The sequence below is a fragment of the Gossypium hirsutum genome, chromosome D07 (genome assembly GCF_007990345.1).
Source record: "Gossypium hirsutum isolate 1008001.06 chromosome D07, Gossypium_hirsutum_v2.1, whole genome shotgun sequence".
NCBI lineage: Eukaryota > Viridiplantae > Streptophyta > Magnoliopsida > Malvales > Malvaceae > Gossypium > Gossypium hirsutum.
The window spans coordinates 56029159-56054322 of NC_053443.1; the positions used below are offsets into that span (position 1 = coordinate 56029159).

The 25164-nt window shown below is 34.0% G+C and overlaps 1 protein-coding gene, 2 non-coding genes and 1 pseudogene across 4 annotated transcripts in view; 3 read left to right on the top strand and 1 right to left on the bottom strand.

Annotated features, from left to right (window-relative positions):
• The first annotated feature begins 874 nt into the window (after nt 1–874).
• On the top strand, nt 875–960 carry LOC121219731 (small nucleolar RNA Z102/R77). The gene has a single exon (XR_005916622.1). It is a non-coding gene; the product is annotated as a small nucleolar RNA Z102/R77 (small nucleolar RNA).
• Nucleotides 961–1139: 179 nt separating this feature from the next.
• Nucleotides 1140–1227, top strand: LOC121219730 (small nucleolar RNA Z102/R77). Its single transcript, XR_005916621.1, has one exon. It is a non-coding gene; the product is annotated as a small nucleolar RNA Z102/R77 (small nucleolar RNA).
• Nucleotides 1228–17550: 16323 nt separating this feature from the next.
• Nucleotides 17551–19200, top strand: LOC107912797 (1-aminocyclopropane-1-carboxylate oxidase homolog 12-like; annotated as a pseudogene).
• A 117-nt stretch (nt 19201–19317) lies between these two features.
• Nucleotides 19318–25164, bottom strand: part of LOC107936743 (transcription factor EMB1444) — a 6701-nt gene continuing 854 nt past the window's right edge. For both annotated transcript variants that reach the window (XM_016869505.2, XM_041097971.1), the window contains 10 exons: nt 24339–24509; nt 23638–23722; nt 23489–23530; nt 23217–23276; nt 22540–22659; nt 21306–22421; nt 21106–21207; nt 20601–20741; nt 20180–20305; nt 19318–19635 (listed from right to left, as the gene is read on the bottom strand). In XM_016869505.2, the coding sequence (XP_016724994.2) occupies nt 19558–19635; nt 20180–20305; nt 20601–20741; nt 21106–21207; nt 21306–22421; nt 22540–22659; nt 23217–23276; nt 23489–23530; nt 23638–23722; nt 24339–24509 (2041 nt within the window). In that variant the 3' untranslated portion in view covers nt 19318–19557. The remainder of the gene's footprint in view (nt 19636–20179; nt 20306–20600; nt 20742–21105; nt 21208–21305; nt 22422–22539; nt 22660–23216; nt 23277–23488; nt 23531–23637; nt 23723–24338; nt 24510–25164) is intronic.

The window sequence follows — 25164 nt, forward strand, 5'->3', positions numbered from 1 at the left end:
GCATATCGCAAAAGCAGAAGTTTAAGCTTTCATCAATCTACATGATCTCCATTCTCCAACACCAAAATTTGTACTTAAAACCCATTATTGCTTTTGAAGATTGTGACTGAAACCGGTTAAGAACGGCATTAAAACTATAACAAGTTTCCATCTTTTAATCAAAATGAGCAACAAAACCAAGAAACCCAAATATTAAAAGATAAAAATAAAATAAAATAAAGAGAGAAAGAGTGAACTTTTCCTCGTAGAGCTTCAAGGATTTTACATTGTTCTCATCAAAACTGCACAAAAGTGTCGTATCCAGATCCAGCTGCTTAACCAGCTCAAGTTGTAACCCCGTTTCAGCCAATTCCAGCTCACTTGTTTTCTTTCCTGTCCTAGCTTTGATGCTCCTTCTTTCACCATCATGAGTTGGTAAAGTTGAGATTTTTACTAATAGTTTAGTCTTCAATAGAAAACAAACGACATAGGGAGAAAATTCCAAGTTATTAATAATCTACAGAGACGGATTGAAAGAATAAAGATTCATGCAAAGACAGCAGGCTTTCGGCCACCGCCCACCATGGGTGTAGCTTTTGGGCCTAAGAATAAGTCCAAGTCCAACAAACTTGTCTGAATAGTTAGTGCTAGCTAGGGTTTTTGAAGTTTCAAACTCATTAGTCAGTTCTTCCTATAAATTACTCTTTTGTTCTTAGGGTTTAGCCACCAAAAGCACCTGCAGAGACAAGCCGTTTCGACATGGTATTTCTTTCTTCTACTTTGGTTGCCCTGTTTGTTTCAGATTATATTTATTTCTAGTTTTGATGCTTGTTTTTCTGGTTCAAAATTGTCAAGTGTTTGGTTTTTTTTTTCTTCCAAAAACAAGGGTGTTGGAGAATGAAATGATGAACAGAATTTTCCCTATTGGTTTGATAGCCGTGATGATGGCAACCTTAACGTATTAGCTCTATCTGATCATTCTCTTTACCTTGTAAAAAAAAAGTCGGTGGTTTTTGATATGGTTTTTTGCCAAAGTTTTAGACTTTGTTATTATAGTCCCTGTTTCAAGATTGTTAATTTCGGTATTGGATCTAAAAATGGACCTTTGAACATTGCTCACTTGATTGATTTAACATTTTGTTGTTGGTGGTGTTGTGGGTGAATGAAATGATGAATGTGATATTGTTTCCCTATTGGTTTGATTGCCGTGATGATGGCATCTTCAGTATTAGCTCTATCTGATCATTCACTTTCATTTTTTATGTTTTCCTAATGTGATGAACATGAAGGAAATTGGTAAAGGATATCCATGTTTATCCTCTGAAGTGAAATTGGGGATGAAACACAGCATGTAAGGATTCCTCCATGTGTATCAATTAATTAGCTCGTGGGTTTTGGTTGACTCAATTTTGAGTTGGGTTGGGCTGGAGTCACGGTTGTTTTTAAGTCTTTCAAGTTTAATATTTTTGGATAATGTATTAATAAATTATTTACGAAAATGAGATATTTTTAAAAATAATTATAAATATGAACTGAGAATTTAAAAATATGTTTTTATGTTAATGCTCTTTTTTTTTGTCTGGTAAAAGTGTGTTGATGTCGTTGTATTTTTGCTCATGTTTAGACTAAATTTTAAAAAAAATTGTTTTTTTAAAATATTATAAAAATAAATTAATTTTTTAAATTTTTATGAGAATAAGTCTTACGACCCAAAGTAGCAATATTTTTAAATTGACTTAAAGTTTCACTTTCCTTATATTTTTAAGCAATGTAGGATGAGATCTATATATATATATATATATATAGACTCATAAATAGGTTTGTAGCTTGTTTTTATATGATGTGAGATTCTTTTTTCTTTTAATTAATAATATAATATTAAAGGGTACACTATATTTCATATTTTTTTACAAAATAATTTTTGTATAAAAATAAAAATTGTTTTGTAAAAAAAATATAAGATATAGTGTAGTATTTAATTTGATATTATTGTTAAAAAATGAAAGAATTCCATCTATTCATGAGTCTATATGTACACATATCTTATATTCCATATTGCTTAAGGAAATAGGAGAAATGAGATTTTAGATTTATATAAAGATCTGTTTTGTAAGTTTTATTTTCACATTAATTGGTGGCACACAAAAAATTGGTGCTGCCACACTTGGTCTTTATAAAGGCTTATTCTCGTAAGTTTTTAAAAAATTGGTCTATTTTTGTAATATTTTAAAAAAATGAGTTTATTTTTTAAATTTAATTCGAGCACGGGCAAAAGCGAGTCCAAGTCAAGGAAAAAAGTGCTGACGTGAAAGCGTTTTTTTAGGTTATCTCTTGAAAACGCGTCCATGTCAGCGTATTTTTAAGTTTTTGGTCTATGCCCATAATTATTTTTAGAAACAACTTATTTTTGTAAATAATTTCGAAAATGAATTTTTATTATTACATTATCCAAATATTTTTACTCAAATTCTTCTAAAATTTGAGTGAGCTTTGAGGCTTAGGCATTTAATGGAGTCCATGTAGGGTAGAGAAGTAGTAACTCAAAGTGAGGAATGGCTAGGGTTAAGTGGGTTAAACCTAATAACAAATCAGAATTTTAAGGTTTTTTTTTAAATAAATGTAATTCTCATTAGTTAAAACATGTCATGTGGTGTTCTTCCACTTGCTAAAGTTTACAAAATGGGCCAAAAATAAAAGAAATCGATACTTTAGGTATCAATTTGAGACCAATAAAATTTAGATATCAATATAAAAAAAATGAGTATACCTTAGGCAATGACAGAAGGGGAAGTTAAACTTTGAGGATTAAATTGAAATTATTTGTAAATTGAGGGAGGGAGAAAAAATTAATAATTGGTGATTAAATTAAAAAAATTAATAATTAGTGACCTATGAAAAAGAGAAATAATTGGATAATCTAAAATAATTAGTGAAGCACCTTTAAGAGGTGGGGGTTAAAATAAGAAGAAAAAAGTTATTGGCACTATGCTGGCCATCCAAAGAGATGAATGAGTTATTGTCATAAAAAAATGAATATTAATTACTAAAAATATTTTATTAAGGACATTGAATTAAAATATTAAAATATGTATATAAAACGAAAAATTTTAATTTATTTTAGGCTAAAATTATTTAGCTGGTCACTTAATTTGAGGGTGTGTTTTTTATAATTAAATAAAATCTTTACAATTTCATTATTCAATTTTTAGGGCGTTTTAATTTTAGACATTAAAATATTAAATCTCTAACAGCGGTTGATTGTGCGCATTACATCATGTTAATAATGACAAATTAATCAACATTTTTGAGTGATAAAAAATTTAAAAAATTTATTTTGATGTTTTGAAATTTAAAATTTCAATATTGAAAAAAGAAATTTAGAACTTCTGGCAATGAGATAAATAAGTAAAATTTGGCAATTTTTTAAATAAATTATTTTAATTTCTACCACTTTTTCATCTTAATCCTTAATTTTTCTTTTTACCTTGATCAATATTTAAAAAAAAATTGAGTAACCAAAATGAAAGCGACTTAAAAATTTGGTGACTAAATGAAAGTGTAAACATGATGTGTCTTGTAACAATCAATTGCCATTTGAGATTTATCGCTTAGATGACTAAAATGAAAGCACCCTAACAATTAAGTGACCAGCTATATAATTTACCTTTTGTTTTATATGTTTTTATAAAGTTAACAAATAATTAAAATTATATTTATGGCATATAATAAACAACAATTAGAAATAAACAACATCAAATAAAAATTTGCATTTATTTATATTATTTGTTAAATTAACTATTTGTAATTAATCAACATTAACCTTATAATTATAAAATGTAATTTAATTACTAGGGTTTTTTTTTTTAAATACAAGTTCAAACGCATATTCGCTATACACATTACACTATCACACAAGTGAACTTTGATATCGAACCCTGAAAGTATACAATAATAAAAGTTAGTAGGATTTTGTTTTTAGAGAAAATGGTAAAAACAAATAAATATAGTGGTAAACTTTTTCAATTTTTATATTAAACAAATTTGTTCCTATTAAAAAATGGAGCAATTTAGTCTTTTTTGATTTTGAAAATGAGCAATTAAAGAAAATTATTTATAAATATAACCTTTAATGTTTAAAAATTTTGTCATTTTGATCTTGATTCTAAAAATTCAACAAATTTAACCCTACGGGATATCAACAAATTTAAAATCAGGATTAAATTGGTAGAATATATAAATGTTGAGGGTTAAATGTTTTAAATTAAGACAAACTTGACAAAAATATGTAATCATTGGGGCTTATTATACCAATTGAAAGTAGGGTTAACTAAGGAAAGAAGTGAACATCACGGTTAATTATCTTTAGCTTCTCATTTTTGAAATTGAAAGGAGCTAAATTGTTTCGGTTTTTAAGAGAAGTCAATTTACTTAATACCAAAATTGGGTGGGATCAAAGAGGTCTTTTTATCTTTATAAATGTGAAGAAGCATTGTGGTGACATGGTGTAATAGCCTGAATTTTTAGTGGTGTCGGAATGGTGATTCGAGATCACTAAATCTGACAAACGAGTAGAAAATATTATAAATTTAGTAAGTATAAGTTAAATGTGAAGTTAGGAAAATTTTTGAAATAGTGAATAGTGTACTAGGAATAAATATTAAAATAATTAAAATAAAAAAACGAGGTATCGAGACCTCGAAGATTTTCAACCGAGCCATAAATATTTTTATAAATATTTATAGAGTGTCATTGAGTTGGTATTAAAGTTTCGTTAGAAAATTTTAACGTTTGGATAGTTAATTAACTAAAAAGGACTAAATTGGGAATAGTGTAAAATTTGTTAAATTGTGATTAAATAGCTTAAGTGACTAAAGTGGAGGGATTTAAAAGGCAATTAGGCCCAAATTATATGGGCTGGACGGTTGGGTAAAAAAAAATCAGCAGAATGTAAGGCGAAACAGGGGCAAAATTGGAAACTTAACAAATTAAACATTTAAAACAAAGACAAAAGTGAAAAATCTAGAGATCTCTTCACAATTTATCAGCAAAAACGCCATAGGAGGTCTGGAATAAGCTGGTTTTTCATATTTTTGAATCACGTAAGTTTAATTCTTGATTATTTCTTCTAATTTTTGTGATTTTGATACTTTTACAATTAGGTCCAACTAATTATTTCATTAGTTTTTGATTCCATGGCTGATTTTGAAAGTTACCATTGATGAGTGTTGGATTTTTATGATGAATAAACATGGAATTGAAGCTTTAATTTTGTTATATGATGATTTTATTAAGTAATTTTGATAGAAATTGATTTTAGGGACCTAATTGTGAAAAAGTTGGGAATTAAGGTTTGGTGTTGCGGTTTTGAGTATGAAAGGCTATGTAGTAGTCTAAAATAGTTGGAAAGGTGTTAATTGAGAAAAATTAGATCAATTGAGGGGTTAATTGAGTAGGGATCAAATTGTAAAAATTGTAAAGTTTGGGGTAAAAGTGTAATTTCGAAAATTAAAAGGCATAAATTGTGAAATGAATTAGAATTGAATTAAATGCTGATGAATGAATAAATTTGCATTTTAGATCGAGAACCCGAAACAAGTCGAGGAAAAGAAAAAGTAGCCGATTAGTCCCTGAACTTTTACAAATTCTGCAAATCGATCCAGGTAAGTTCATATGGCTGAAATTTAATGATTAAATGTTAATTTCATGAATTATACAATGTATGATGAAATGTATTTATTGTTGAAATGAGAATAAAATAAAAATGTGAAAATCGAATAAATGATCAAATTAAGTGGAACACCGGATTTGAGTACTTCTGATCAAGAAACAAAGTGATAAGTGGCTACACTTATCTGATCAAGAAACAAAGTGATAAGTGGCTACACTTATCTGATCAAGAAACAAAGTGATAAGTGGTTACACTTATCTGATCAAGAAACAAAGTGATAAGTGGTTACACTTATCTGATCAAGAGACAAAGTGATAAGTGGCTACACTTATCTGATCAAGTGATAAAGTGATAAGTGGTAGCTTCAGCTACACTTATCTGATCAAGTGGCAAAGTGATAAGTGGTAGCCTAGCTACACTTATCTGATCAAGGACAAGTGATAAGAGGTCATATGTCAAAGTGAAAGTGAAGTACTCAATTTTCCGTAACCGTTCCTTAATTTTGATCAAGGATGGTAAGTGACAAATGGGCCCAAAGGAATTATGGTAAAAGAATAAGTAGTAGTGAGTTTATACCAAGGAACTCACCAAAGATTGTGGTTGACAGGTAAATTTAGTAATGGTGTAATTGTATAAGTGTACAAGTGTTTGGTAAGATTTATGTTTTATGCCTATGAACTTACTAAGCTTTTCTATAAGCTTACATGTGTGTGTTTATTGTTTTTGTAGATTAACGTATTTATACATTCGGAGGATCGGATCTACATCAAGAATCACACTATCCAGATATACTCCGGTAGTTTATGTTAAGCAACTTTTTAGATTTATATGGCATGTATAGGGTATTGAAGTAAAAGTAAATTTGAATGTTATGGTTGCGTTAGATATCGAAATATATACATGTTTTTAGTTTGAAATGGTTGATTGGTTGAACTTAATTAGTATTTAAATAAAGTAGATGAAATACTGGAATTGGTTGTGATTTGAAATTTGCAGGGAAGGTTAGACAATTATAAAGGGGTTATATTGAATTTTTTTAAAAAAATTGCAATGGAGCAGTTCTTGGACAGCAGCATTGATGTAACTTTTAAAAATCACAAAAAATAGTGGAAATAGAATTAGAAGTTGAGTGAGATATGAAATTAAAGCTGAAAGAGTCTACTTTCATATAAAAGAAGTTGAGTAAGCAAAAGAATTATATACTTTTAGATATTTGAATTTTAGTGAAACAGGGCAAGAATGTTTTTGAAGTCCCCTGTTCTGACTTTAGAAATTCATTAAAAATTGTACAGAAGGAATTATGAGTTATAATTTATATGTATAGATTCCTTAATGAGTCTATTTTCAGTAGAAATAAGTTTAATCACCATATGAAGCCTTTAATAAGATATAATTAAATTTTAGTGATGAGTGGTCAGGATAGTCGATTAGTGAAACAGGGGAGACTTCAACTAATAAACTGTACTAATTGGCTAAAGCAAAAATTCTGAAAAATTTATGGTGAATAGATATATGAGTCTAGTTTCAGGGAAAATTTACGGATATAAATTTCGAGTTTCTTAGCTTTAATTATAATTATTTTAGTGACTACTGTACAGGTGGACAGCTTTATTATGAATGATGAAATTAAATTTGAAAGTAAATTTTTATGCCCCGAACTTTTAAGTTAAGTCAAGTAACGCCTCATGCTCGACTCCGGCAACGGTATTGTGTAAGGGGTGTTACATTTTATTGGTATCAGAGCCTGGTTTAGCCGGTCCTCGGAATATGTGTGAAGTGTAAAGTGTTTAGAAATACATGCCATATAAATCTGTGATAGTGTGATGTGTATGATCCGATCTAATCTTTGTTATTTTTATAGATACTCTCCGATTATAAAGATGTCAAATATACCTGAACGTACTGATCAAGAAGAAGTTAACAGTAGAGCACAGAATTCTGAACAAAGAGCAAGCAGTGATGTTCCGATTTCCCAAATGCGAGAGCATGAATTAAAGAATATGATTTATGGGATTATGAATCAGTGGTATACTGAAATGAGGCAAGAAAGAAATCAGGCTGAACCACCTCCTCCCCTACTGCTCCATCGATGGTACCCCCGGTTGCTCCTCCACCTTCTACAACGACTGAATCTAGTAAGCGTTCTCCATTGGAAAGGCTTAGAAAACTTGGAGCCGAAGAATTTCGGGGAAGGACTGATGATGATCCCGTCAAAGCTGAATATTGGTTACAGAGTTTGATAAGAATTTTTAAAGAAATGGCTTGCTCACCAGATGACTATTTGAGATGTGCTGTGTCTCTGTTGAAAGAAGAAGCTTATAGTTGGTGGGAGACGATCGAGGCTGTGGTTCCGGCAGAGAAAATTTCTTGGGAATTTTTCCAAAATGAATTTAAGAAGAAATATGTGGGCAGACGGTATTTGGATAAAAAGAAAAGGGAATTCCTCGACCTATGACAGGGAAATAAATCAGTAGTTGAATATGAAAGAGAATTTGTCTACCTCAGCAAATATGCCCGAGACATTGTACCTACTGAAGAAGAAATGTGTATCCGGTTTGAAGAAGGGTTAAATGATGAAATTAGAATGATGATTGGGGGTAATGAAATACGAGAGTTCGTTGTTCTGTCAGACCGTGCTCAAAAGCTTGAAGAAGTATACAACAGAAAAATGCAGCGGGATCGAAAAAGTAAAGAGCCATTCAAAAGAGGTGCTTCTAAGTCATTTTCAGATTTTCCAGTGAAGAAATCTAGAGAAGAAATTAATCGAACTACATCAGTGTCGGGGAGATCGGGCAGAGATAGACCAAGACAATCTGATTTCAGGGTATTCGATAGACCTGTAGCAAGTGTGAGCAGTGTTCAGAATGCTTCACGACCTAAGTGTCAATATTGTGGAAGATATCATTTCGGAGAATGCAGGACTAAGATGGGGGCTTGTTATAAATGTGGGGCTACTGATCATCTTATTCGAGATTGTCCTCGGCTGCAAAAAGATGAAGTGGAACAGAAAGAGATACAGAGAACCATTCCTCAAAGAAGTAGACGTTCGGGCCAGAGCAGTGCTACAGGGACTACCCGTTCGGGTACGAGGGAATCAGTTGGTCGATCAGAGAATAGAGCACCAGCACGTACCTACGCCATTCGAGCAAGGGAAGAAGCTACGGCTCCTGATGTAATTGCTGGTACTTTCTATCTTTATGATGTTATTGTTTATGCATTGATAGACCCTGGATCTACTCATTCATATATTTGCACTATGTTAGCATCTGAAAAGAATTTATTTGTTGAGTCCACTGAATTTGATATACAAGTTACAAATCCATTAGGTCATAGTGTGATGGTTAATTTGATATGTCGTAATTGTCCACTGAAAGTGAAAGGCTATGAATTCCCCGCTGATTTGATGTTGTTACCCTTTCGGGAATTTGACATTATTCTGGGGATGGACTGGTTAATGAGACATGATGCGGTGGTGAATTGTCGTGATAAGCAAATCAGTTTGAAATGTCAAACAGGAGATGTAATCTCAGTTGGGTCAGAAAACATGGGCGATACAGTCAGAATTATTTCAGCTCTCTCTGCTCAGAGATTATTACGCAAAGGCAATGAAGCATTCTTGGCCTATATCCTTGATACTCGGGGTTCTGATTTAAAGCTCGAACAAGTGCCAGTGGTGAATGAATTTCCTGATGTGTTCCCTGAAGAGTTACCCGGTCTACCACCTGATAGAGAAGTTGAATTTGTAATTGATGTGATCCCCGGAACAACTCCTATCTCAGTGACACTGTACAGAATGGCTCCAGCTGAGTTAAAAGAGTTGAAGGCGCAGTTGCAGGAGTTATTAGATAAAGGGTTCATTAGACCGAGTATGTCGCCTTGGGGAGCACCTGTCTTGTTTGTGAAAAAGAAGGACGGTTCTTTAAGACTGTGTATAGATTACAGGCAGTTGAATAAGGTAACGGTAAAGAATAAATATCCTTTGCCTCGTATTGATGATCTGTTTGATCAGTTGAAAGGTGCTGCAGTATTTTCCAAGATAGACCTTCGATCTGGGTATTATCAGTTGAAAGTTAAAGAGTGTGATGTGCCAAAAACTGCCTTCCGAACTCGATATGGTCATTATGAATTTTTGGTGATGCCATTTGGTTTAACCAATGCTCCTGCTGCTTTTATGGATTTGATGAATAGAATTTTTCAGTCATATTTGGATAGATTTGTGGTTGTGTTCATTGACGATATATTGATTTATTCAAAGACAGAGTCCGAACATGCACAACATCTAAGGATTGTATTACAGACTTTGCGAGAGAAACAGTTATATGCGAAATTCAGCAAATGTGAATTTTGGCTTCAGGAAGTTGCGTTTTTGGGTCATATTGTATCAGCTGATGGAATAAGAGTGGATCCAAGTAAGATAGCGGCAGTGGTAAATTGGAAAGTTCCAAAGAATGTTACTGAAGTACGGAGCTTTCTAGGATTGGCAGGTTATTATCGCCGATTTGTCAAAGATTTCTCAATGATTACCTTACCGTTGACTCGATTACTACAAAAGAATGTTGAATTTATATGGTCAGACGAATGTCAGCAGAGTTTCGATCAGTTGAAAAAGATGTTGACAGAGGCTCCAGTGTTGACTCAACCAGAATCGGGCGTACCGTTTGTAGTATATAGTGATGCGTCTCTGAGTGGTTTGGGTTGTGTACTTATGCAGTCAGGAAAAGTGGTGGCATATGCTTCCCGACAACTGAAACCGCACGAGAAGAATTATCCTACACATGATTTGGAATTGGCAGCGATCGTGTTTGCTTTGAAGATATGGAGACACTACTTATATGGTGAGAAATGTTATGTGTATACTGATCATAAAAGCTTGAAGTATTTAATGACTCAGAAAGAGTTAAATTTGAGACAGAGACGATGGTTAGAGTTGCTGAAAGATTATGATCTTGTTATTGACTATCACCCAGGGAAAGCAAATGTCGTAGCAGATGCACTTAGTCGGAAATCATCATTATTTGCATTACGGGCATTGAGTGCTCATTTATCTATTAATGAGGATGGTTCTGTACTAGCGGAATTAAAAGCTAAACCTGTGTTCTTTCAACGGATTCGGGAATTACAAGATGAAGACCCAAAATTGATGCTAAAACGACAGATGGTTCAAAATGAGTTAAGCTCAGAATACTCCATTGATGAAAATGGTATGTTATATTATCGTAATAGAATATGTGTTCCAAATAATTTAGACTTGAAAAATGATATTTTATCAGAGGCTCACAGTAGTATGTGTTCTATTCACCCGGGGAGTACAAAAATGTATTGTGATTTGAAGAAAATGTATTGGTGGCCTGGAATGAAACGAGAAATCTGTGAATATGTAGCAAGATGTTTGATTTGTCAACAGGTGAAAGCTGAGCATCAAGTACCGACAGGGTTGTTACAGCCCATTATGATTCCAGAGTGGAAATGGGAACATGTCACGATGGATTTTGTATCTGGATTACCAGTAACTCCGAAGAAGAAAGATTCGATATGGGTGATTGTTGATCGGTTAACTAAGTCGGCACATTTTATTCCAGTCAGAGCAGATTATCAGCTTGAAAAGTTAGCGGAGTTATATGTGTCTGAGATAGTGAGGTTACATGGGGTACCAATATCTATTATTTCGGATCGAGATCCGAGATTTACCTCGAGATTTTGGAGTAAATTACAGGAGGCTCTGGGCACCAAATTAAATTTCAGCACAGCTTTTCATCCCCAGACAGATGGGCAGTCAGAGCGAGTGATTCAGATTTTAGAAGATATGTTAAGGTGTTGTATACTTGAGTTCGGCGGCAGCTGGGAAAGGTATTTACCTTTAGCCGAATTTGCTTATAATAATAGTTATCAAACTAGTATTAAAATGGCACCGTTTGAAGCTCTGTATGGAAGAAAGTGTAGAACTCCATTATATTGGTCTGAATTAAGTGAATCGAAACTGGTGGGAGTGGACTTGATTCGGGAAACTGAAGAAAAAGTTCGTATTATTCGAGATTGTTTAAAAGCTGCCTCCGATCGGCAAAAATCATATGCAGATTTGAAGAGAAGGGATATAGAGTTTAGTGTGGGTGATCGTGTATTTTTGAAAGTGTCACCGTGGAAGAAAGTTTTGCGGTTCGGCAAAAAGGGAAAACTCAGCCCACGATTTATCGGGCCGTATGAAATCATTGAAAGAATCGGTCCGGTAGCTTATAGATTGGCTTTGCCCCCGGAACTTGAAAATATTCACAATGTGTTTCATGTGTCTATGTTGAGACGGTACAGATCAGATCCATCACATGTAATTCCTCATACGAAAATAGAGCTCCAACCTGACATGACTTATTCAGAGGAACCGGTGAAAATTTTAGCTCTGGAGGTTAAAGAGTTGAGGAATAAACGTGTACCACTAGTTAAGGTGCTATGGAATCGACATGGATCTGAGGAGGCAACCTGGGAAATGGAAAAATTGATGAAATTTCAGTATCCGAATTTATTTCCAGGTACGAAATTTCGGGGACGAAATTTCCTAAAAGGGGGGAGAGTTGTAATAGCCTGAATTTTTAGTGGTGTCGGAATGGTGATTCGAGATCACTAAATCTGACAAACGAGTAGAAAATATTATAAATTTAGTAAGTATAAGTTAAATGTGAAGTTAGGAAAATTTTTGAAATAGTGAATAGTGTACTAGGAATAAATATTAAAATAATTAAAATAAAAAAACGAGGTATCGAGACCTCGAAGATTTTCAACCGAGCCATAAATATTTTTATAAATATTTATAGAGTGTCATTGAGTTGGTATTAAAGTTTCGTTAGAAAATTTTAACGTTTGGATAGTTAATTAACTAAAAAGGACTAAATTGGGAATAGTGTAAAATTTGTTAAATTGTGATTAAATAGCTTAAGTGACTAAAGTGGAGGGATTTAAAAGGCAATTAGGCCCAAATTATATGGGCTGGACGGTTGGGTAAAAAAAAAATCAGCAGAATGTAAGGCGAAACAGGGGCAAAATTGGAAACTTAACAAATTAAACATTTAAAACAAAGACAAAAGTGAAAAATCTAGAGATCTCTTCACAATTTATCAGCAAAAACGCCATAGGAGGTCTGGAATAAGCTGGTTTTTCATATTTTTGAATCACGTAAGTTTAATTCTTGATTATTTCTTCTAATTTTTGTGATTTTGATACTTTTACAATTAGGTCCAACTAATTATTTCATTAGTTTTTGATTCCATGGCTGATTTTGAAAGTTACCATTGATGAGTGTTGGATTTTTATGATGAATAAACATGGAATTGAAGCTTTAATTTTGTTATATGATGATTTTATTAAGTAATTTTGATAGAAATTGATTTTAGGGACCTAATTGTGAAAAAGTTGGGAATTAAGGTTTGGTGTTGCGGTTTTGAGTATGAAAGGCTATGTAGTAGTCTAAAATAGTTGGAAAGGTGTTAATTGAGAAAAATTAGATCAATTGAGGGGTTAATTGAGTAGGGATCAAATTGTAAAAATTGTAAAGTTTGGGGTAAAAGTGTAATTTCGAAAATTAAAAGGCATAAATTGTGAAATGAATTAGAATTGAATTAAATGCTGATGAATGAATAAATTTTCATTTTAGATCGAGAACCCGAAACAAGTCGAGGAAAAGAAAAAGTAGCCGATTAGTCCCTGAACTTTTACAAATTCTGCAAATCGATCCAGGTAAGTTCATATGGCTGAAATTTAATGATTAAATGTTAATTTCATGAATTATACAATGTATGATGAAATGTATTTATTGTTGAAATGAGAATAAAATAAAAATGTGAAAATCGAATAAATGATCAAATTAAGTGGAACACCGGATTTGAGTACTTCTGATCAAGAAACAAAGTGATAAGTGGCTACACTTATCTGATCAAGAAACAAAGTGATAAGTGGCTACACTTATCTGATCAAGAAACAAAGTGATAAGTGGTTACACTTATCTGATCAAGAAACAAAGTGATAAGTGGTTACACTTATCTGATCAAGAGACAAAGTGATAAGTGGCTACACTTATCTGATCAAGTGATAAAGTGATAAGTGGTAGCTTCAGCTACACTTATCTGATCAAGTGGCAAAGTGATAAGTGGCAGCCTAGCTACACTTATCTGATCAAGGACAAGTGATAAGAGGTCATATGTCAAAGTGAAAGTGAAGTACTCAATTTTCCGTAACCGTTCCTTAATTTTGATCAAGGATGGTAAGTGACAAATGGGCCCAAAGGAATTATGGTAAAAGAATAAGTAGTAGTGAGTTTATACCAAGGAACTCACCAAAGATTGTGGTTGACAGGTAAATTTAGTAATGGTGTAATTGTATAAGTGTACAAGTGTTTGGTAAGATTTATGTTTTATGCCTATGAACTTACTAAGCTTTTCTATAAGCTTACATGTGTGTGTTTATTGTTTTTGTAGATTAACGTATTTATACATTCGGAGGATCGGATCTACATCAAGAATCACACTATCCAGATATACTCCGGTAGTTTATGTTAAGCAACTTTTTAGATTTATATGGCATGTATAGGGTATTGAAGTAAAAGTAAATTTGAATGTTATGGTTGCGTTAGATATCGAAATATATACATGTTTTTAGTTTGAAATGGTTGATTGGTTGAACTTAATTAGTATTTAAATGAAGTAGATGAAATACTGGAATTGGTTGTGATTTGAAATTTGCAGGGAAGGTTAGACAATTATAAAGGGGTTATATTGAATTTTTTTAAAAAATTGCAATGGAGCAGTTCTTGGACAGCAGCATTGATGTAACTTTTAAAAATCACCAAAAATAGTGGAAATAGAATTAGAAGTTGAGTGAGATATGAAATTAAAGCTGAAAGAGTCTACTTTCATATAAAAGAAGTTGAGTAAGCAAAAGAATTATATACTTTTAGATATTTGAATTTTAGTGAAACAGGGCAAGAATGTTTTTGAAGTCCCCTGTTCTGACTTTAGAAATTCATTAAAAATTGTACAGAAGGAATTATGAGTTATAATTTATATGTATAGATTCCTTAATGAGTCTATTTTCAGTATAAATAATTTTAATCACCATATGAAGCCTTTAATAAGATATAATTAAATTTTAGTGATGAGTGGTCAGGATAGTCGATTAGTGAAACAGGGGAGACTTCAACTAATAAACTGTACTAATTGGCTAAAGCAAAAATTCTGAAAAATTTATGGTGAATAGATATATGAGTCTAGTTTCAGGGAAAATTTACGGATATAAATTTCAAGTTTCGTAGCTTTAATTATAATTATTTTAGTGACTACTGTACAGGTGGACAGCTTTATTATGAATGATGAAATTAAATTTGAAAGTAAATTTTTATGCCCCGAACTTTTAAGTTAAGTCAAGTAACGCCTCATGCTCGACTCCGGCAACGGTATTGGGTAAGGGGTGTTACACATGGTGTAAAAAAAATATTATACGTACCCTAAGATTCTAACTGACTTGTAGTAATTGATCATCCAAAGGAAGCCACTTTTATGAGATGATTCAGTTTATCAAGTGAGACATGTTTGAATAGATAAAATAAAAATACCATTATCTCATACATCACCGGTGGAATAAAAAAAACTTCACAAATGAATTTAAGACGAGTTATTTATTTTTTAGGTGTAATAAAATAATAAGTAAATAAGTAAAAAGAACATTTGACATCATTTTATTTCTATTTGTGAAATTTTGTTTTAACTCATGTAAGTAATGACAAAAACAATAACTACTCAAAAGAAAATAATAGAGAGGTAATTATGAAGATATAGAAGTCAAAATTGTCGACCATGCTTTTTTTTTTAATGGTACTATACAATTAAAAAGTTAATACTCATACATGATAAGGATATATACATACCACTCACGCACACACTGCGCCTAAAGAGAACTGCTCAAATAAAGATCATCTTGAAGATATACTCGTACTAGCTCGGAGACTCAAATTCATGTGAATTTTATAAGCGAATAGCCCTTAGCCACCACCTAATTGAGAGTTCACCGGCAATGCTATTGGATTGCTTTTTTGTCGGCTGCATGAACAGCAAATCTAGCTTTCAGCCGAGCATTCACAGGGACATCCATGTGAAAAGAACATACTGATGGTATCTACTAGTAGCTACAAGAAATTGAGAGGATGGATTGATCAAATGAACATCTATGGACTTGGGCATTTGTTAGTTGATGGGTGTCCCTTGCAGTTAATTTATAGCTCTTCCAGCATTTTATTGGTGTTTTAACGTAGGTTTTATCTTTCCATTTATTTGTTCCTTTTTTCAATATGCATAAAAGCATATTTAATATATGAACTTACAAACTATAAATTAAAAAAGGAAAATGGAATGAAATGTGTTAATACCTTCGGACATGTGACAATGTAACAAGCTATCTGAGAAGTGTTCATAAGCAACCCTCTACTTAAGGGCTAAGCCAAAAATGAAACAAAATTTGTTGAGGGGTTGGAATTAAATTATATATTTTTACGATAATAAAAATATTATTTCACCATTTAATAGCTTATATTTTTATAATTTTTAAAGAATTAAATCAAATTTTTATCATTTAGGGGATAAAATACAATTTTACCATTACTAATTTAAAATTTTATAAAGGGGCCTAAATTGAAAATTTTCCATTTTAGGGGCCCTTGCTAGTCTCCCTGGCTCTGCCACTGCCTCCACTCTCTATGTTCGACTGGTCACCGAATGACCAACATCCTGGAAGGTTTACTTTCATCCAACCTCCCAATTTTCTCAAAAGGGTTCTGCTCAATCATCATTGCAAATAAATTGTCCGCTCTCTTCAGAAAGATCTTATCCATCTGTCTTTATGAACAGGCCACCGTTCCTCAAGGCACTCGCTTTTCTGGTGTGAACACTCCTACTGTGAACATGCCCTTTGGGCCACCAAACCCTATTTGAATGTAACAACTCTATACCACAACTCAAAAGAATTGACAAAATGAGGCCATCACGTACATCCCCCTATGCACTCCGCAGGGATAGCTTATTGATGATAGCAAGTTTAACACGTCAACACTTCCAAGTACGAGACATTCACAATATATACCATTTACCATAATGAAAAGGGGATTGACCCTTAAGCATACATAGCATACCTATAGTCCTCAGCCTCCTTCCTACCTTTACACACCACCATCGGCTCTCCGCGCTGCTAAGGTGAACCGGCTTTCCTCAGCTCATCACATCCTCCTCCTTATCGTCTCTCGTATTGATACCCTCATCAACAAAACACTTTCTAGCAATCGTTTCAATGCTAGAAACCTCAGAAAAGACAATGAACAATAATGTTATAATTTTTTTGTGCAAGAAAGATTGTAATATTTATCTGCAGTTCCTACAAGCACATAGAAGTTGAATTCATGTAGCCTATAAATTGTCGTTTGGTATTGGACTCAACTCATTCACAATAGTAAGTCAAAGCCTGCTCTATTACATTCTCCATTTTCTCATTTTCATATTATAATATTTATATGCTTTTATGTGAGATGCTCATTCAGGAGAAAAGAGCCAACAATTATGTCTGTCTTGATTGAAAATGCCATTTCTTTTTTCCTGCAGAATCTATATGTATGAGGCCAAAACTGTGAAGGGGAAGTGTTTCTATTCTGGGAAAAGGCCAGATATACATATACACAATTTTTATTATTTGTTTAAACCCTGCTCACGAAAGATTGTGCGAGTTTCAAGGAAATGCCTTACGCGGATATCTCGCTGGTTTGCCTACTGTGAAAATTAAATAAATTTCCACTGCTCCTTTCCTTTCAGTATTTTATTATAATAGTAGTAGTAGTGGCTCAGTTCTCATGCCAAGTTTGTTTAAATTTCAAAGGTATTTGTTCATTCAACTAAGCATCTTTGTAATTGTATGCATGAAGGGTCACTTCTTAGTGCCCCTTTTAAACACCATTCTTTTTCATTCAGTCTATGCATCTTTGGTCCTCTTCTTCGCTTCTGCTTAACATTATTTCTCTTCCAATTTCCAGGTACTATTTGTGGACATGGAGCTGAAGGTGATTTCTGAAGAAGATTCAAGTTATGACAGAGCAAAGGAAGTCAAGGACTTTGATGAAACTAAAGCTGGGGTTAAAGGACTTGTTGACTCTGGTGCTGTCAAGATTCCCAAGTTCTTCATCCATCCCCGTGAAAGCCTCCTAAACTCTACTACCAGTAGTAGTGAAGTTTGTTTCCAAGTTCCGGTGATAGATCTGGAAGGCTACGAAGGTGACCAACGACGGAAGGAGATATTGGATGGAATCTTTGCAGCATCGGAAACATGGGGTTTCTTTCAAGTGGTTAACCATGGAGTTCCTGTTGGCATTATGGACAACATGGTTGAAGCCGTACGCCGATTTCATGAGCAACCAAAGGATGTGAAGATGAAATGGTACTCCAGGGATTATAAGCAGCAACCTGTTAGGTATTTCTGCAATGGAGATCTCCTTGTAAACCAAGGAGCTGCAAATTGGAGGGATTCAATAGCATTTGATTTTCATGATGGCCAACTTGACCCCCAACTTTTTCCTCCAATATGCAGGTACTACTGTAACAAATGCAATTTAACCACCAAGCGTGTAATAACAGATGCAAACTTAGAAAATTCTTGGAAAAAAAACTTTTTCAGGGAAGCTGTAAGTGAATACATAAAACACGTGATTGAGCTAAGAACGACATTGTCTGAACTTCTGTCGGAGACTTTGGAGCTTCACAGTGACTACCTCGCCTCGCCAGCATAGGATGCATGGAAACCGAATCGCTTGTGTGCCACTACTATCCTGCTTGCCCTGAGCCAGAATTAACGCTGGGTGCAACCAAGCATTCGGACCCATCTTTCCTGACCATTCTCCTTCAAGACGATAACAGAGGCCTCCAAGTTCTTCATCAGAGTAACTGGATTGATGTTCCTCCTCTTCCAGGCGCTTTTGTGATTAACATTGGCGACTTCATTCAGGTATAGTCTTATAATTATCACTACAAAGTTATTCTTATACCTAATAAATGCAAAAATATGCATGTGTAAATGCAAGCTCTTTTTCCTCTCCAATCTAGAATGACAAACTAGATTTCTCTTTCTCTTCCTTTACTAGCTCATCACAAATGACAAATTCAAAAGTGTGGAGCATAGGGTGCTAGCAGGACAAGCACCAAGGGTATCAGTGGCCTGTTTTTTCTATCCAAGCATGGCAAATAAACATAAACCATATGGACCAATAAGAGAGCTTCTGACAGAAAGTAATCCACCTATATATCGGGAAACTCATGTTACTGAATACATGGCCTATTTCAGAGCTAAAGGTCTGGATGGAAACTCAAGTCTTCCTCACTTCAACTTACAATGCAATTATACTACTTAACCATCATTTTAAGCAGCACGTATGTAAAGTAGTCTGTTAACTTAGCTAATAACACTCTATGATATCCAATTTCCTCTTTCTCATGTGCAGTTGCTGCATTAATGGTGAATGTTGAATCTACATGTTCATAAGTAAAGAACCAAAGTTTAAAGTAGTAACTGCTGGAAAATATCCAGCTTAAGGCACCCGAGATTGGATCATTATCAGAACTTGCAAATAGCTGATGATGTCTAATATAAATTGGGAAAGGAGAAAAGAAAATGGTAGATGGCATTTCCACAAACCATGAAGAACAGAAGCAAAAATAATCTTCAGAAAATGTTTCTTAAGTATGCCTTCTCTTCTTTTCCCCTAATTTAGATATTCTTTTAGGGGCTGGAGGGCAAAGACTAGGTCCAAAAACCATAAAGCCAATCTAAAATCTCAAAACACTCACAATATGTTACACTAACAGCCAATGTTACTACTTCCAAGAGATGACAAGCCATTGCAGCTAGCTTGTAGCCTTGGATTGCAGAATTTGCACAAGCGACCATAAGATATCCATTCTATGCATAACTCTGTTCTGTCCCTGCAATTTTTAAATAATTGGAATTAGTTTATAAAACGGGGAACAAAGTTGAAAGAGGATTAAAGAACTGAACTCTTTTGGCACTTAAAATGTAGTTCATACGTGCATGGGGGAGATATATCTTATAATAGATTCAATGTATCAGTATCATAAATATCAATAGAAGTCATTGGCATGTACCATTAGCAGCCAATGAGTATGTTTTGGGCAGGCACATAACCAATGGAACACACAGCCTCAAATGCAAAGGCAAAAGGACACAACACAAAATGTTGAAAATGCCCCCTTATTTTCTATTCTACTCATTTATACAAGTTCCTTCCACGAATGCATGCAATTTTGAAATCAATCTTCAGCATCCAGCATGTAGGAGATCTAACTTTTTCAACATATAAATTTGCAAGAAAAGCTTGGACATTGAGGCTAGCAAATACTAAACTAATAAATGTGGAAATTAAGATGCCCAAATGATCATATAGACAGGCAATTAAATTGATGCATATGTCATAAAATGCCAGAACTCATCCTGGAAAGTAAATCCTACCTCAACCACGAAACATATCCAAGTCTTCTCACCATGTGCTTCTGTAACCCCCTTTAAAATTGTCAGGCCCAAGCTCCTGATGGCTTCCGCTATCTCAAGAAAATGACTACATTCCTCACACAACAGCTGCATGGATAAACTAAAATAACATTAAAACCAATTTAAAAAAGTAACAAGTGAAGTCTTGATTCAGATATAAAATCTCATTTTTGACTGGCGTGAAAGCTATCTGGTATCATTTTCAAATTATCCCTCTTTGTTATACAAGTCTTCTTACTTTTCTTTCAGTCAGGTGAAGTAATGAACAAATATCCTAAACTAAAATACAGTAAGCAGCGAGTCAACCAATAACTATAACCAGTGAAAAAATAACATAGTCAACTGGAACAATATCATGAACCTACACAGACTCTGTACATACCTCTACAAGCATCTGCCCATTTTTGTTTATATTCTCCACTACTATTGAGCAAACTTTTAGATGGCTTCCCACTTCCACTGCCCAGCTTGAACCTTGTTCATAATTGGATGATCCAAGCATGCCAGCTTCCTTGTGATGCATCTACAAAATCAGCAGTAAGATGTATGATAGAAGAAAACATGGTAGGCCCTTCCAATAGGTAAGTTTTTCCACTACATCTAATTATTTATGACAACTTGAAACGAGTTTTGCAGTAAGAGGGGCTCAAAAATCTGTGACAATACTTTATTTCAGCGGGTGTAAAGTAATTATGTTGCCCTTTCATGACAAATATATGCCTACAAGCCCAATGGTAAACCCACCCCCAAAAAAATAATTCCAATAGAACTCAAATGAGATCATTTAATTCATTACCCCCAATACTCAAACAGAGCATTGAGATCTTCTCAGTTTCTAATTTACGATCAAAAACGATCGTTAACCAGTAAACTTCCTGGGCCAATACCTTTGATTCAGCACATTTACTGAGCTTGTCAGCATGCTTTGTGATGCCTTGCAGAAAGACCATGTGCTTGATTGTGCGCTCCAGCAATGAATCAATACTGCACTGCATATTTTTCTTGAAATTTTAGCAGATTGACATTTGTAAGGACGGAAAAGGAAATTATCAAAATCCAAGACTCATCTGAACAGCAAGAAATTTACCTTTGCTCCATTTGGCACAAGCTCCCTTAGCTCCTTAATACGATCTTGAATGAGTTGTCTGTCCCTTGGCCTAGGCCTGGGATTTTCACCAGGTCTAGCCCTCTTTTTATTGTTCTTAGCTGGCTCTGAAGACCTCTCTAACTGCTCACTGCAGTTGCTAGGGCCAGCAGAAGAAAACCCATTTGAAGACATTGCACCACATAACTTTGACGAATTCAGGAATTGCTGTGTGTTATTTTCCACTAGAGAAGACTGATTAATTGAATAGCCTGCTGAACTAATAGTAAAATTTGTTTGGCTTGAAAGATCAGGTGTATTTACAGTAGTCACCAATGATGGTGCTGATCTGCAAAATGATCTCTCACATTTGATATCGCTGCCGCTATGGCAAACATTTGCCACTACAGCTTCTAGGAGATTCTCTGAACCAGATTCGAAAGTTACTTGGCTGCTGCTCATTCCCTCTAGCATTTCAATTCCAGCTTCTGTTTTTTCTACCTGCCAATCAGTATAGATACTCTTTCTCAGAAAAGCTGGTCCAAGTGCTTCGTAAAGCTCATAACCAGCAGAAAACTTTGAGGAGGTGTTTATAGAGTCCAAGTCACTTAAATCATTTAGATTCCCAAACTTCAGGTCCTTTAGAAATTTTACATCTGAAGATTCAGGAATGTCCAACACTTCATTTTGATAAGATTTCAAACCACCCAACTTAACAGTATCACTAACTGCAGGTTGAAGGAAGTTTGAGCCGCAGGTTGTACTACCCACAACAGGATGGCTTGTGTAAACATTTTCTGGTCCCATTCGTGCACTTTTCCACCCACTAGTCTCCCCTTTGCATACCACATTGTTTATCAGATTCCTCCCCAACTGATTTAGATGCTCCAAGTTGGAAACATTTGATCTTGGCGCCAGCAATTTAGCACTCTCATCACGCCCTGCTGCGGATAGCTCAAGCCCTTTCTTAGGATTACTGGACAGTGGAAAAACAAATGAACTATCACTCCATTTTTGGTGATGTGAAAACTCAGGCAACAAAAAATCTGGCCCTTCTTTGTCTACAGCTTTATCTAAAGAAATAATTTCTGAATCTAATAGTTTTGTATGTAATTCGGGCTGCAAAACAAAGATCCAAAAATATTAATACCATAAGCAAATTCATATGTAGTTTTGTGCAAGGCTGCATGCATGTAGACATGCTGATACACAAAATGGGGGTGAAAGAGAATTATACCTCAAAAACTGAACTCTTCATGCTACATTCTATCGGGTTGGCAATATGCCCTACAGAAGAATCTTGAAGAGCAAAAAAAATATCTCTGATGTGACTCACAAGCTTCACATCCTCAACTACCTGCTCCATTTAGATAAATAAAACTTTTTTACTATAATGCTGTCTAGACTATGAGCTCAAAGAACTAGAACAAAACGCAACAGACTATTTTGCCAATGATGATAAATTTCAAATCCAGAAAAGGCTTCTAGGACATGACCATATTAAAACATACTCTAGTAACTATTTATCATGTTAAAAACACATTTTACAAATAAGGCATGAGTTTTTGTACCCATAATTTTCAGTGCTTCATCCAGTATAAACAAAAATATAGAGTTCAGAATTCAGAAGCAAAAGAATTCAAGCAGTAACAAAAATGCTGGAGAAAATGTATCAAAATTACATGGACAAAGCCAGCCACAAAAATATTAATTTTTCAGAAGTCAACTATTTCATTGACACTACCAAAAAGTTCAAGCAAACAAGATGTTTTTGTATAAAACAAAAATCTTAGGAGGTCAAAGATATCCATCCCAAAACCCCAAAATGAAGTTGCACAAACATCAACTTAAAGTAAAGACCTAGACAAACATTCATAAAGTAGAAAGCACCAAAATAATTGGAACTCATCTTACTTTATTTAAGGAGCCAAGCTGCACAACTCCCTGTGGAACAACAGCAACAACAACAATGGTCTACAAGGCAAAATGAGAAATACCTCTATTAATAGCATAACCATATATATATGGAATGGAAATACACTTCAGGCAAAAGGACAGTTGCAGAAAAAAAAATCAGTTGTTGACTTCCATGTGTTGAAATATGGTAATCATCAGTTCATCACAGTTCACAACTCAAATACATTGAACTCTAGCTATTCTTTAGATCGGATTAAAAGTATGCATACCCTGATCCCTGCTTCAAATTGACTTTGCCAACCATCACGGAACTGAAATTAAAACAAAATTAAGGCAGAAAACAGAGTATGTGAGTATTGAAAACAAAATCAACTCTGAAACAGTATGTTTGATATCAGCGCTTGGTGAAGCTCCTTACCTCAAATGATGAGCAGGAGCTGTTAACATACTCATCCGCAAATATCCACTGATGCTTTCCAGAAACTGCCATCTGTCCAACAATCCTGTAAAAACAAGCAATGAATACTAATGGGAATTGTTGCATAAGCTACATGTACTCATTTGTTACCCGCTTCTTTTCAAATTCAGAAATTTGATTCTTATCATAATCACAATTAAAATTAAAACAAGAGTTTCATAAACCGAGATTGTTTCATTAGTACATACTTAAAGGAGGGAGGTGGGATAAATAAAAAAAGAGATGCAATAGGATTGAAGGGGTTATAAGACCCTATGTTAATTTGACAAGAAAGAAAGAGAACAAAAAAAGAGTGGCTGCTGCCGTGAGAGGAAAAGAGAGGAAGAAAAGAAAAGGAGAAAAAGAGAGAAAATCAGAATGTATTTATCATACTTTACCCTCAAACATAGAGAAAATAAACTATATATAAAAAGGAAAGGTAATGTACTAATTACCTAAATTTCAGCCTATTGTAATCCTAAATCAATGTCTAAGATGTATACATATCTTAACACACTATTTTCAACCCATTGCATCCTGGTACCATATTTTTCAAACTATTGCAGTATAAATCTTAAGACGTATCTAAGATACGTATAAATTTCATCCAAAAACATATACCAAACGCTGAACAATATATTTATCAGTGAATTGAGCCATACCCTTCCCCTAGTGAATATACATGATAAGACATATTTGCCACTGCTAAACCAAGGGGGTCATGTGAATAACATCCTGTGTGCAAGTTTTGTAATGTATCTCGGAAACAGTTATTCTCAGAAGGACCACGTTGGTCATGATTGTCGTAGTATGCATCCTCCAAAGTCAGCACCCTGTAACAAGTCAATACTAAGAATGAGATTTAGCAAAAACATCAACCCATGTTCACCAAGGCCATCATAACATTCCACAAAATTAAAGGTAAAACAGAGAGATTAACTCACTCCTGAAAATCTTAGTACTTAAAAAGGAACGCCATAAAAGGAAATCCCTGAATAACCAATTGGTATATTTGTCCACTTATTATGTTTCTAATTAGTGAAAAGGGGGAGGGAAACCCAAATTAACCCTAAAAGCAAATATGTCAATTTCAAGAACTTCTGAAGAGTTGGGAGATGTCCAAGGGTTAAAGCCATTCCATCCTAACCTAAATAACATTTTATTTAGGATAATAAACAAATAATGAAACCAACATTCTATGCTTTAATCATAAAAATTGAAAATTTAAAGGGAAAAAAAGGTCATTCCATCCTACCCTAAATAACATGCCAACTATAGTACAAATTCGAAAATTAAACAAATCTAAATTCATATTAAATAATAAACTCCGGATAACTAGATGCAGATACAAACTCAGAATTAGGTGACCTCAAGGGACACGACAAAATGTTCATTAAGCTTTTTTTTTTGTAAACTACGCTAAAAACAAGATACTGCAAATCAATCAATTGAAAGAAAATGGGGATCAACTAAAAAGAAACAAAAAAG